At 38.6% G+C, this 12188-nt stretch overlaps 2 protein-coding genes across 3 annotated transcripts in view; both read left to right on the forward strand.

Annotated features, from left to right (window-relative positions):
* Nucleotides 1-4900: 4900 nt before the first annotated feature.
* LOC119560737 lies at nt 4901-5822 on the forward strand. The gene is made up of 3 exons (XM_037874351.1): nt 4901-5184; nt 5569-5620; nt 5686-5822. The coding sequence occupies exons 1-2, from the start codon at nt 5029-5031 to the stop codon at nt 5590-5592; spliced, it is 180 nt and encodes a 59-aa protein (XP_037730279.1). The 5' UTR covers nt 4901-5028; the 3' UTR covers nt 5593-5620; nt 5686-5822.
* Nucleotides 5823-6554: 732 nt separating this feature from the next.
* Nucleotides 6555-12188, forward strand: part of LOC119560486 — a 107715-nt gene continuing 102081 nt past the window's right edge. The window contains exon 1 of one of the 2 annotated variants that reach the window (XM_037873949.1): nt 6555-7198. The gene's annotated coding sequence lies outside the window, so the exon portion shown is untranslated. The remainder of the gene's footprint in view (nt 7199-12188) is intronic. The other variant, XM_037873950.1, reaches the window with a different exon arrangement.

Consider the following 12188-nt stretch of genomic DNA (forward strand, 5'->3'; position numbering starts at 1 on the left):
CATCCGCCGTTAGTTAATTGCCGTTGCCGCTGCAACTTGATTGCACTTATTGGTCAGCGGCACAATCAAATGCGCAACTTTTTGGCATGAAAGCTTAATTAGAAAGCTCGCATGTGCGGTGCGTAATGTGATAGTGTGGGCTCCGTTTAAGGCAAAACTAATTCCAACTCATAATTAAGCCACTTGCGCTGCAAGTTGGCCCGTAATCAGGCCTTCCTCCGACTCTGGCTCATTAAAAATGGCAAACAAACTGCTCTCACCTCACACAGATGCCGGGATGTTTTATATAATTTCTTCGTCCGACAGCGACTCAAATGCATGGCAATGCAGCTCAAGTCGCAGGCGCTAACTCAATTTGCCTGCGCGTGTAATTGCAGCCGGCTCCGTCGAGTTGTGGGCCAAACTTTAGTTGGCCTAATTGAGGGCATCATTATTCGCCCAGCAGAGCGGGCCAAACGAATGGCAGTCAGGGCTCAGAGCGGGCTATCCCTAGTTATAAGTCAAATTAGAGTTGACCCTCGCCAAAGGCATCTTCCCGGGGATCTTCGGGCGCAGGAGCAAAAGCACTTTGTGCTTAACGTTTTATTTAATATTTAGCCAAATTTACTCGGTCACATAAATCAATGCCAAACAACAGGCCGGGTGCTCCCATATGAATACTCAAGTGTCTCGCCGAGCAACAAATGGGACAAATTTCCATTTCAAGCCAATGCCGCATAAATGGCACATAATTTACGATATGAACAACGGAGAGGGGCGGCAGAAGCAGCTAACCAAACATGCAGCTAACTATCCAAAAGCTGGTAACAATATTAGTTAGCAAGAGCGGCCACAGCAGCAAGAGCTACAGAGCCACACTTGGAAAAACAGTCTACAACTTTCAGAGGAAACCCCCATAAAAGCAGTTATAAGTAATTTATTATTAAAAATGTATTATCAAAAATGTAAGCATGGTGACTCGTTGCTTGAAATGCCGATTTATTTGAAACTGTTTATATATATGCTATATTACCAAGTTCACTAATATATACACTGAGATAAAAGGCTTTTAAAAAATATTTGACTAAAAAACTAGATGTATTATCTAAACAAGTTAATTGAACAGCGAATGTAAGGATTTTAAATTGTTTCTTGCCTTGTTAACATGAACATTAAATTTCAATCAGTATTATATTATTAGTTTAGTATGATAATAATAACACCTTACTTTTTGGGTCGGGTATTTTTCCTGGGTGTACTGACACCATCGGAATCAGAGAGTAAACTTTACATTGGGAAACCCGCACCCGAAGCTGGCCGGCGTCAATGTGTGAAGTAATTAATTACAAAGCAACTGATGTGTATCTGTGTGTGGGTGTCCGCTGCGAGGGTGTGCGTGTGGGTCCTGGGTTTTGGATTATGATGCATGATCATCTGTGCTGCACGCACACTTGAAACCCAAGCCCTACACGCACACGCTGGAACAGATAGGTAATGCTATCTGGACATGTGCACATGTACATATTCCCCACATCCCACTAGCCTGGATTTCCAGTGGCCAAAAATTAAATTGATTTACACCTGAGGTGAGAAAGCAGATTGGTTTCCCAGGCCCAAATGCATTTCGTTATTTGAACAAAGCAACCGAAGATTTTCCTATCGGCAGAACTGAGTTGCGTGACAGATGGGGATCGTAATGAGATTTCCAAATAAAAAACTATCTAGATATTTTATTTGATGGAGTTTGAGTTATTATTTACAAGAGAACAACATTAAAGGCTGTCACAGAATTCATTAAAAATGTTGTCTTTCGGTATATTAATAATCTCTTGCATTCTTGGATTAATTTTTACAAAGTCTTAAAAGGAATATTACTATAATATTAGCTTGAGGAATAAAGAATCATAAAAGGTTATAAGAAAAGAAAAGAAGAAAAGCTTTAGGTTGGTAGTTAATCAATACATTTTTTCGTTACTTCAATAGGGGTTCTGCGTGAATGTTATATCTAAAAATAAATATTTATAATTTAAGTTGTGTATATATTGCAAGCATTTCTTATCAAGGATCATAAAAACTGAAATAAGTTAGCTATTGTAAGTTCGTTAAAGAGTTATCTTAACTTTGTATAAGTAGCATTTAAAATTAAATAGTTTCATTTATAATTAGAAATAGTCCTTCAGGATTTTATCCAAGTGTATATCTCCTTAGAGCTTTTTTATAAAAAAGGTATAGCTCAACCCATAATTAAGATGTAAAATGGAAAACTTCGTTTGTATATGCCTCGTTATAATCATAGTTTATGAATGTTTGGTGTGCCGTAGCGCCCTTCCCCCATCCACGCCCATAAAATTCGTATATGATTACGATTCCCATATAAATTCCAGACGCACAACGATTCCGCTTCCTTACGCTAATCCCAAAAGCCAAGTCTAGGGTATTCCACATTAGCACGGCAACTCTAGGCGTTGTCAGCCATTGGGGGCTAATTGAGCCCATAACCAGAGCCCGTCTTCTCTCTATGAGCACTTCGATTTAAAATTGCGGCGCGGGAGCCTCAAGGATATTTATGAATCCCAAACACGTGACGGGGAATAAAAATTCCGAAGGATCGGGGTATGGGGTGCATTTAAATTAATCACAGTAAAAGCGAATTGCCCAAAACAATGTAATATCCCGTGCGAGGACCTTTGGGGAACGGAAATCTGTAAACCGTGACGAGACCGAAACCAGAGCCTGTCACTGTATGGGTGGTGTGTGCGAGTGTGTGTGTGCATGGGGCTTTCCACTGTTTGTTTGTGTGCGTGCGGTTGCTCAAATTAAAACAAAGTGTCGTGCGTTTGATGAAAATGTAACGCATTTTGCTCAGCCAGCCAGCGACGCACATAAATGCTAATTGGCTTAAATGTATGCGTGTGTCCTTGTCTGTGTGTGGGGTGTTTTGGTATTTGGGGAAACGTTTTTCTACCAGCCAGGTGTTCAAACTTAAACATTTTATAGTTCGGTTAATTGTCAAAGCAGTGGCAAGAGCAGCCGAAAGTAAAAGGGTGCGCCGAACATTTGATGACTCAATTATTCGATGGTTTTTGTGGTTATCCTGCGGGACCATAAGGATTGTGAGGGGGTCTACAATGATGGTACACTGTGGGAAATGCCCCCACATAAGTTGAAAAAGCTTGTATATAATTGGGATTCGATTATCTTCAGAGGGACATTTTATATTAATTTTTAAGTAAGAGGAAGTTTATATTTTTATAACAGATATCTGTGGAGAATTAAAAAGAAGCAATTATTTGGCCATATTTATGTTCCCATTGCAAAGTGTCGAGAACAACCTATTATATTTTACTGTAAAATATAGAAAACCCCTAAAAAAACTATTTAAAATTCAAATTGTAAATGAAAATAATCATAACTATGTTTAGCAACTAACGTTTATAATTTATAAGATAATTTTATAGAAATACATTTCAAATCTTAATTAAGGAGATCATAGAATTTGACTTTGAGCTTGGCATTGTGGATTTTCTATTCACATTTATCAGTGTAAACTGTGATTTTTCCAGATGAGGTCGGAACCGTTTAGGCAGCTGTCGCACTGATTAGCATGACCTCTACGTGATTTCACCCCCTGAAAACTGGGGGTGGACAAAAAGAGCTCTGAAGAAAATTGAAAACAAGTGAAATAAAGTGATTGGCCATAACATTTGCGCGTACGCGTGCATTTTCCACTCTACGAGCTTGGCTTTTCCGTTTCCTTTCGCATTTCTCGGCCCGCCTGTGCCTTTGTGTGCCACAATTCTATGCTATTTTTATGTTTATCTGCTTCACTCCATTACGACTTTATGCTCTTTAGCAGACAATCAACATTGTTGCCGTTGCCACCCCAAAACAGCGCCCACTTTCCACCCCTGGGGGCATGCTACAAGGGCACCGTTTGCCGGGCGGACAATGCCCGTGCGAAAAATGCAAATTGCGAGTGGCGGAATGAAGTGAATGGGGCGTCGAATGATGGAATGAATGAATGAGTGAGTGATTGTTGCTGGGGGCCAGACATTTAGAGGAATTTGCGCTGCGCCGCCTTGATAAATAGCAACGCTTGGCCTAGCTTCACTTGGACTCCCTCATATGCCATAATTTATGCAAATTAATTTATAAAAAATATATACCTACTTGTACAGCCGTCTATGGCACGGACATATTTCATGCAAGTGCGACAATTTTCCCGCAAGTACGTAAATATAGTGCGCCTTAAAGTAGACTCATTTATATGGCTTTATGCTTTATGCGTAATTTCAGGCGCTGACATTTATGATGTATGCTCACAACAGCAGCATTCATAGCAATAGACTTGCCAAGTGGGCTTAAAATTCAACACAATAAATCAATACAATTAAACTAAAGCGTTCTTTAAACCGTAGATTCATAACTTGAAATATTTGAATTTCCCATGAAACAAGCAGCCCAAAAAGAATAGCACAATTTGAAGTCTTCTAAGTTTAATTTTGTATGTGGGAGACTGTTGTTTCAACAATGTTCAATATTCTTAGGAAGCATCCAAGAAAATAAGTGACACCAAAACTTTAAAACAAAAGTTTTAATATATATAAGAGTAGGCTAGAAAATTTTTAAGTTATGTATTTGTAGCTTATGAACTGTAAGTATTACGTATTCTTAATTCATAACTTTATTGCGATACAAATATAATTATATCATAATCTATGGGTCTTTAAATTTGTTGAATATATATATGTTGACGAATTATCATTCGATTGCTCCTATTGTTATAGGCACAGGTGTAAATACGTTTATGAATCTTCAGTTAAGTTGCCGTGACGACTGACGAATGACTAGACTGCCCTGTGGCCTCTGACTGAAAGTCAGACAGGTATTCGTTTGCCTGGCTGAAACTCGTCATGTGAATTTGATTCCCCTTTCTTCGCATCTAGTGGGCGACCACATTAAATTCATCCAGAGTGGAATATAAAAATTTCACAGATTAAAAATTGTATAGGCAATAGTCTCTGGAAATATAAGTAAAGCAGCGTGAAGATGCCCGAGAAACCAGCAGCGAAGTCCCCTCCGAAGACCCTGACCAGCATCAAGGGGACCAGGCCTTCCACCGCCTCATCCAATCCCACCTCCAACAGGAACAGACCCACTGGAACCGGAGTGGTCCGACCCCCATTGCCCAATACACATGATAGGGTAAGGCGTTATAACCATTTGGACAATGGTTATACGGGAATATATTAATCACTATATCTTAATGGGAACATTTGTCGATGTCTTAGAAAATCGAATTTTGTCTAATTGCAGTTTTACTATTTTCTCTGTGAAGTATTAATACGATTTATCTTTAATAATGTTGTCTTTGCAAAATAGATTGGATGTATTATTAAAAAGTACGGCAATCAAAAATTTTTTATGCACAATTGAACAGAGCAGTAACATTTTTTAAATAATAGAGGTCCGATAATAATATTTTTATATCAGGGAAAATTAAATAGACCTTAATGTTGGTCGTTGACAGTGTAACATTGATTTTCTTTCGTTTATATTTCACTAATTTATTGTTTTTAAATTTTATAGATTTGGAAGATCATGAAGATGTAATACCATGAAACAAAATTACTTTTAATGGGTAATAACTTCAGCAGCCATTAACACTGATGCCTAAGATAATACAATAATTTAATTTATTTTTAGGTCTCCAAACGGAATCCACACTTTTAAATCAAGATACTCTGTTTTATTACAAAATGCATTTGATTAAACGAAATCTTGAGCTTCGACAGTGCTGAATAAAGCGAGAAATTCCCACTTAGGAAACTACTCTTATAATTCCTTGATTTGCTGACTGGAAGTTGGTCGAAGCGCAGGCGCTGGTCTCCGAAGAGAAATGGGGGTTATTTATATTACAGGGCTATTTTCCCTTGCACTCTGACTTTTTATCGCAGTTTGCCTGAAGCTGGTTTAGAGGTAGAAAATATTTAAGTCAATAAGAGCCTTAACTGGTATTATTTTAACTATAAGGAGCTTATTATAAATGTCAAGAATCTTGACTGCCAGCATTTTGAGCGTTCATAAAGTGTTGCAATAGGTAATTGGGAGATATCTATTATTTTATGTTAAATATCCAAGAGACCGCATTTATAAAGATACAAAATATGGAAAGTAAACCAAATAAATAGATATAATGCAAATAAGATCTTGTAATATATGAAGTTGATTCAAGCAAGCAAAAATGTAGGTAAGGGGAAATATCCTAAGTATTACATTTTAAAAGCATCCTGCAGGCAGGACCAGAATGCAAAACAGCTTGGGATAGGCCCACTTCCCAGTTCCTTAAATGCAATTTAAACCAAAACAAACTCAAACGGCCGAGACTCTCTGGCCGAGCTCGTGGCATTTTACTTTCATTCGGTAATTGAGTGGAAACGAGGCGGTCCTGCGACGAAGGACTCGCCCGACGAGCGAAAAGTCCCCGAGATGGAATCGACCGAGCAAAGGACATTTTGGTGCTCGGCTGCGTTTTTGCCAATGCCGTGGCTCAGTTTCGTATTCGTGTCGGAACGTGGCGCTACGGTCTTCTGCCCAAGGATACGCGGAGTCCAGTCCGTTGGAGGAGCAAACGCGGCGCGTGGAACCCACAAAACAAATCGAAAAAAGAAGAAAAGCAGCAAAAGCACAACCGATTCGCTCGAGTGTGCCCGTGTGCGAGTGTGTGAGTGCCGAGTATCTGTGTGCGTGGATCGGTCCTGTGCTGTTTGGGGCCGTTTAATTTTATTAGCGCCCCGCGATGCGTCATGAAAATTGCAGGCAAAACACAGAAATACAATAAATGAAAAATTAAATATTAATTAAATTCCGCATACGAATCGCGCGGCGAGTGCTGCGATTCCGCTGATTGAAATGTTAAATAGATATTAAAAATTGATGGTGTACTTCGGCCACACAGTCGCTCCTTCTGCCGGATAAGTTGCCCCTCTGCGTACATACATATTGTGCATTGTGCATTGTATATTGGCATCTTGGCCATCGGGTGTGCGTGTACATGACTTTATTAAAATTGTAAGTCCCCAACTCGCGCGTGTTCTCACACATTGTTTGTGGACTCTTGCGACCGCTCCAGATTTCCCTCCCATTTGTTGTTGCACTTATCGCGATTACCGCACGGAGCGCTCCACCTACTTGCCACATCCTGCAACGTCCTCAAAAAGTGCGTACGAAACGGCAAGTTAATTGAGTTTTGGGCCCTGCATATGACAAATCCCGGCTTAAGCCGACTTTAATTAATAATACAAGCACGGAATTCTTTAATGTTTATCGCCTTGTAGTCGATTTAAATGGCTGTTGCGGGCGCAAATATATTCATGGAATCTTTCTGCGTGCTGCACTTAATTGCATTTAACTGGCAATTAATTGCCTGAGCTGGGAAATTGGTTACCCGCAAGGGGTTCAATTATTTTGTGTATGCCTTTATATCAATTTCGCAGCTTAAAGTCTCATTCAGAAAATGTGAATGGGAATAGGATTATCATCCGAGCCAATGTATGAAAATATTTGAAAGCCAGCTCAACAATGGAGGATTCTTTCTGTTGAAAAATATTAGATGAAGCTTAAAAAAGTGTATTTTATTTTTGGGAGCCAAAAACACAGCTAGCTCAATTCATTGAAATAAAATTTGCTTGGACAAAGGCAAATTTCTAGCTGTCGGCAAAAAAATGATAAAGAAATGGCCAAATACCAGCATTTGACCAAAATTTATGGCCCGACTCTAAAGCAGAGTGGTTCAAGCCAGTTAGTCCAGGCATAAAAGCTCCTTACAACAAGCCAAAGAGTACGCCAGAAATCCTTGCCTAAATTCAACCGCACAGATAGGCCGACAGACAATCAGCAAGTGGGCTTATTTGCGAGAGCCGGGGTAAGCATTTTGGCCAGGCATTCGGGATCTGCACTTACCTATCTGCGGCAGCAGCACGTTTTATAATATTTATGCATGTCCCTGCCGACAGGAGATGTGCACTCATAGGGGTCTGGGGTTTCAAGGGGTTTCGGGGGTTTCGGGGGTTCGAGGGGTTCCAAGGGTTAGCCAGGGTGGAGGGCTAAAAAATAAACCAACAGCCAGCGTGGACCTGGAGTGTGTGTAGAGGCACTCCGACATTTGCCAAAAGTAACACTCCAGTCTGAAGTGGGCCAGGGCATTTGAAGCGATGCATATCCGAGTGGTAGGCGCATCCGAGAATTACATTTAACATTATTTTACTTGGCAGGGGTTAGGCAAACAAACACAGATACAGGCGAAACAGAAGCAGGCAACAGATGCCGCAACAACAAAATTAACGAAATAAAAACAGGCCAAGGAAAACAAAACAAGTGCAGCCAGAGAACACGCACAAAACGGTCGACTTGAGTTCATGTGGGATGGAATTAACCCATTGAGTAATAGACGTCGCCAGTCCCTTAATTTAACTTTCTTTTGACCTCTTTTTTTTAATTCTCGTACATTTCTTTTCGCATGAAAGTGCTTTATTTACTTAGTTGTTTTTAATGTATTTTTTATTAATTTTAAATCAAAGCATAATATTACAAATTAAAATATATGTAATTCTTATCTACTTTTCTTAAGAAAGACATCAAAATCTATTTTACAAATAAATGTTACTTACAACTTTTTCTGTTTAAATTAAGCTTAAAATTTAACTACATCTAGTCTTATTATTATATTAACAATCATGCAATAATAATATTTTTATTTTATTTCTAACCGTTCTATAAAAGTAATGCAGTTTATGTCAATTGATATGCAAAACTTCTTCATATTATAAACATCTTTAAAAAATATTCTAAGAAGTTTGTTAAATGGTAATAATTTTCCCAGCTGTATACCAGCTCCCAAAGTCAATGGATGTTTTCCGTTTCGTTCCTGAGTAATGGGTTAAATGTGAATGCTGGCAGATAGCTGAGCAGAACATCTCGACGCCCACTTGGCTGTTGGCTTGTTTACACAAGCCCAACATTTTTGACAGTGCCACTCGCAACAAGAGGAACATGTGGAGCAGCTGCGGGAAAAGATTGATCCTTCGTCGCTGCGTAGCGAGAAAAATAAAAAAAAAAGAAATGAAAAATGCCTTCCAATCCTTGGCGATTCCCTTGGTCCTTGACTTTCCTTTGAACTATCGCAGTGGCCGAGACCGTTTGTTTTGCTTATTCCCCATTTGTTGCTTGCTTACAGCTGTCCAAATTTATTACGGCCAAAACAAATCGGTAAACTTTCTATGCCAACTTGCAGCAACTTTCACGTACTGCCCGTAGAACGCAGTGTTTCCCTGTGCACTCGCTCCTGGTTTCGTGTTGGCCTTTTGTCATAAAGCTTAACACGTAAAAATGTTATTGTCCGATGTGGAGTTGTGTGGCTTATGCTGATTTGTGTTGACCTAGTAAGCTTGCAGTGCCAGTGGCAATGGCAACGGAAACGAACCAGAATCGGAAAGAAGTATGGACGTTTTATGGTCGTAAGGCTGATTTAGGACTCCCAAGTGAAAGCTTTAAGGTCTCGGAACCGGAGAGATGTGGGTTAGACGTCGAAAGGCGTTGCATATCCGGGCCCCAATTATTGGGGTGCTCATAAAATCCTGCCCTGCATAGAGGGTTTTTAAGGGATATTTAGAGTAACTAATTCCATTTGGTTGAGTTTGGGGAATTTGATTTGAGTTGATGTACTAGCTGAAGCCCAGTCTACTGCAAAACGAACCCATTTTTTCATAATAAAATAACTTTGGGAATTTCGGCTAATGAAATAAAAGCCGAGAGTAAATTTAAGCACGTAAAAAATTTTTGTTTTTTATTTTTTGTTTTTGATTTGGTCCAAATTGGGTTCACTGTTAATTTGTTTAAAGTAAAAAATCTGTTGTCTGGATCTAGTTATCTAAAATTCTGCCTTTTATGCAAAACAAGTCCACTTTAAAGTGTACTATAAATTGCATGGACATAAATAAATACCGTTAAAAATCTTCTGCAAAATTAATGGAAACCTTAGCTTCGTCAAATCATTTCAAATTATTTATTTGATTGCCGTAGCCAATGAGGCTATTTAAACAGTTCATATTGAGCTTTCTAAAAAATAATACATTACAAATGCCAACTTATTGTTTTTTAAACAAAAATAGTAAGGTTAATAAATTTGTGAATGTAGTTGAATGTTTAAATTTAATCTGCCCATGAAATATGTAACTTTAGCTATAAGTATCTGCATTTAAATTACAACCATATGCCTTTGTGATTCGAGTTCTGTCAGTCCTTCATTACACTACAATTACAACCTCAGGAAATACTTCGGGATAAATTCGGCTACAGCGAAATTCGAAACAATAAATTGCAAAGCGCTGTTCAAACCGAAAGAGTTGCTAACTTAAATAATAAACAACGGCTGACGTAATGGCGGGCACTTAACCCTTATCGAGTCCGAAGTTAACCTGTAATTGCGGCACTTGAGCTGTTAACTCCCAATAAGTCCGGCGAAAGCGTTTCGAGTCGGCTCTAGCCGGGAATTACACTTCATTTGCCTAACCAAACTGGCCCACAGAGTTTTCCGCCCGGAGTTTGCGCAAAGTTTTAACTCTTATCTGTTGTCTATCAGGAAATTTTATGCGATTTTGTTTACCTATTTTAATGAGAACCGAAAAATGCTCACACCAAAGCGGCGATGAGCGAAAGGAGACGGAAAGGAAAGCACACACACACAGGCGGTGGGAAAAGTGGGAAAAGTGGGAAAAGCGGGAAAAGCCCTGGCGAAAAACCAGGTCAAAGCAAACAGAACGAAAGGGCCGAAAATTTATGCAAAACTCAAAAAAACAAAACAAACCGGGAGCGGCTGGAAAAAAGGCACGAAAGTACACACATATACATATGCGATGCAAGGACCATGTCCGAAGCGAAAGTGCGAGTGTGGTCGTGTGTGCTCGTAGGTGTGTAGAAATGGCGTGTATTGTATCAAATTTAAATGCACAACAGTAAAATAATGAATTCCTTTGTTTGTATTTGCATCTGTGCCTGTTGTTGTTGATGGGCGCGTTGGAAGACCAAAATACAAAACACAAACCAACCCAACCGAGCCGAAAAACAAAACAATGAAAACGAAAGAACACACACGTCACTGCTACACGGAAACAAATTGTGTCAAAGGTCAAACAAGCATTTTTGAGACTCTTCTCCCTTGCATTCCTGCCGGCATTTTCGATTTTATATGTCTAGGATTTTACACTCATACCATTTGAACTCTGAAATCGTATTTTAATTTCAAAATGTACAAGTTCCAACATTTATCTGAGCGTCATTGTTTATTAATATGAGGTTTTTAGCTATTTATTGCCATCTTAGGAACAGTTGAAATTAAGAAAGAAATATTTTAAATCGGAAATTTTAAAAATACTAAGTCTGTATCTAATAAAACTTTTATGAAAACATGACAACTTCTAAAGGACTTACCATTTAGAATTTAAAATTATTAAATATTATTTATTAAAAAAACAAACATTACAATATTAGCCGACATGAATTTAAAATTAATGTTCTTGTATATAAATGTTTGTTTCACTGCCTTTGATACCTGTTTTTTAATGTGCAGAAAATAAAACACAAGTTCCTGCTGCAAATATATTTACAGCTGCGGAGATGAAAAGGCCAGATGGAAATTAAGCTTATATGGAAATTAATGTGTGTACAGTGAAAAGTTTTTCTGCTGTTGCACGTGTCCGACAAACGAAAATTTACTCGCAACAGTCAACAGTTAGTGCAAAAAGCAGTCGGCCACCCAGACAGTGCAGTCGCTCTAGCCGTTTTTAAAACCAATTTTCAACTACATTTGGACTTCCCTTTTGTATTATCAAGAGTATGTGAATTTTAATCAGGTATAGGTATACAGATAATAAATTAATGAATTTTCAACATTTATTATTCTCGAAGATAAATGCTTAACCCCGTATTTGTAAGTTGTTTTTTTTGATACCGATATATCAACATATAAATACAAAGTGAACGAATATGTTTTTATTTAAGCTATCACAATCACTTCAGACACACATTGGAGGCAACCTCTGTAATGTATGACATAACTTCTATAGAAACATCCTAGGAAGGAAAGGTCTTGCCTTGATGACCTGTCTCAATATAGTTCCCTTTACCCTCTATACTTTTTGGCTTGCTAATTG

Source organism: Drosophila subpulchrella, unplaced genomic scaffold (genome assembly GCF_014743375.2).
Source record: "Drosophila subpulchrella strain 33 F10 #4 breed RU33 unplaced genomic scaffold, RU_Dsub_v1.1 Primary Assembly Seq354, whole genome shotgun sequence".
Classification (NCBI taxonomy): domain Eukaryota; kingdom Metazoa; phylum Arthropoda; class Insecta; order Diptera; family Drosophilidae; genus Drosophila; species Drosophila subpulchrella.

Excerpts from the sequence above, each read along its gene's own strand:
- LOC119560737 (XM_037874351.1), top strand. The coding sequence starts at position 5,029 with ATGCCCGAGAAACCAGCAGCGAAGTCCCCTCCGAAGACCCTGACCAGC. Across the intron at positions 5,185-5,568 it reads TGCCCAATACACATGATAGG|ATTTGGAAGATCATGAAGAT; the intron begins GTAAGGCGTTAT and ends TAAATTTTATAG.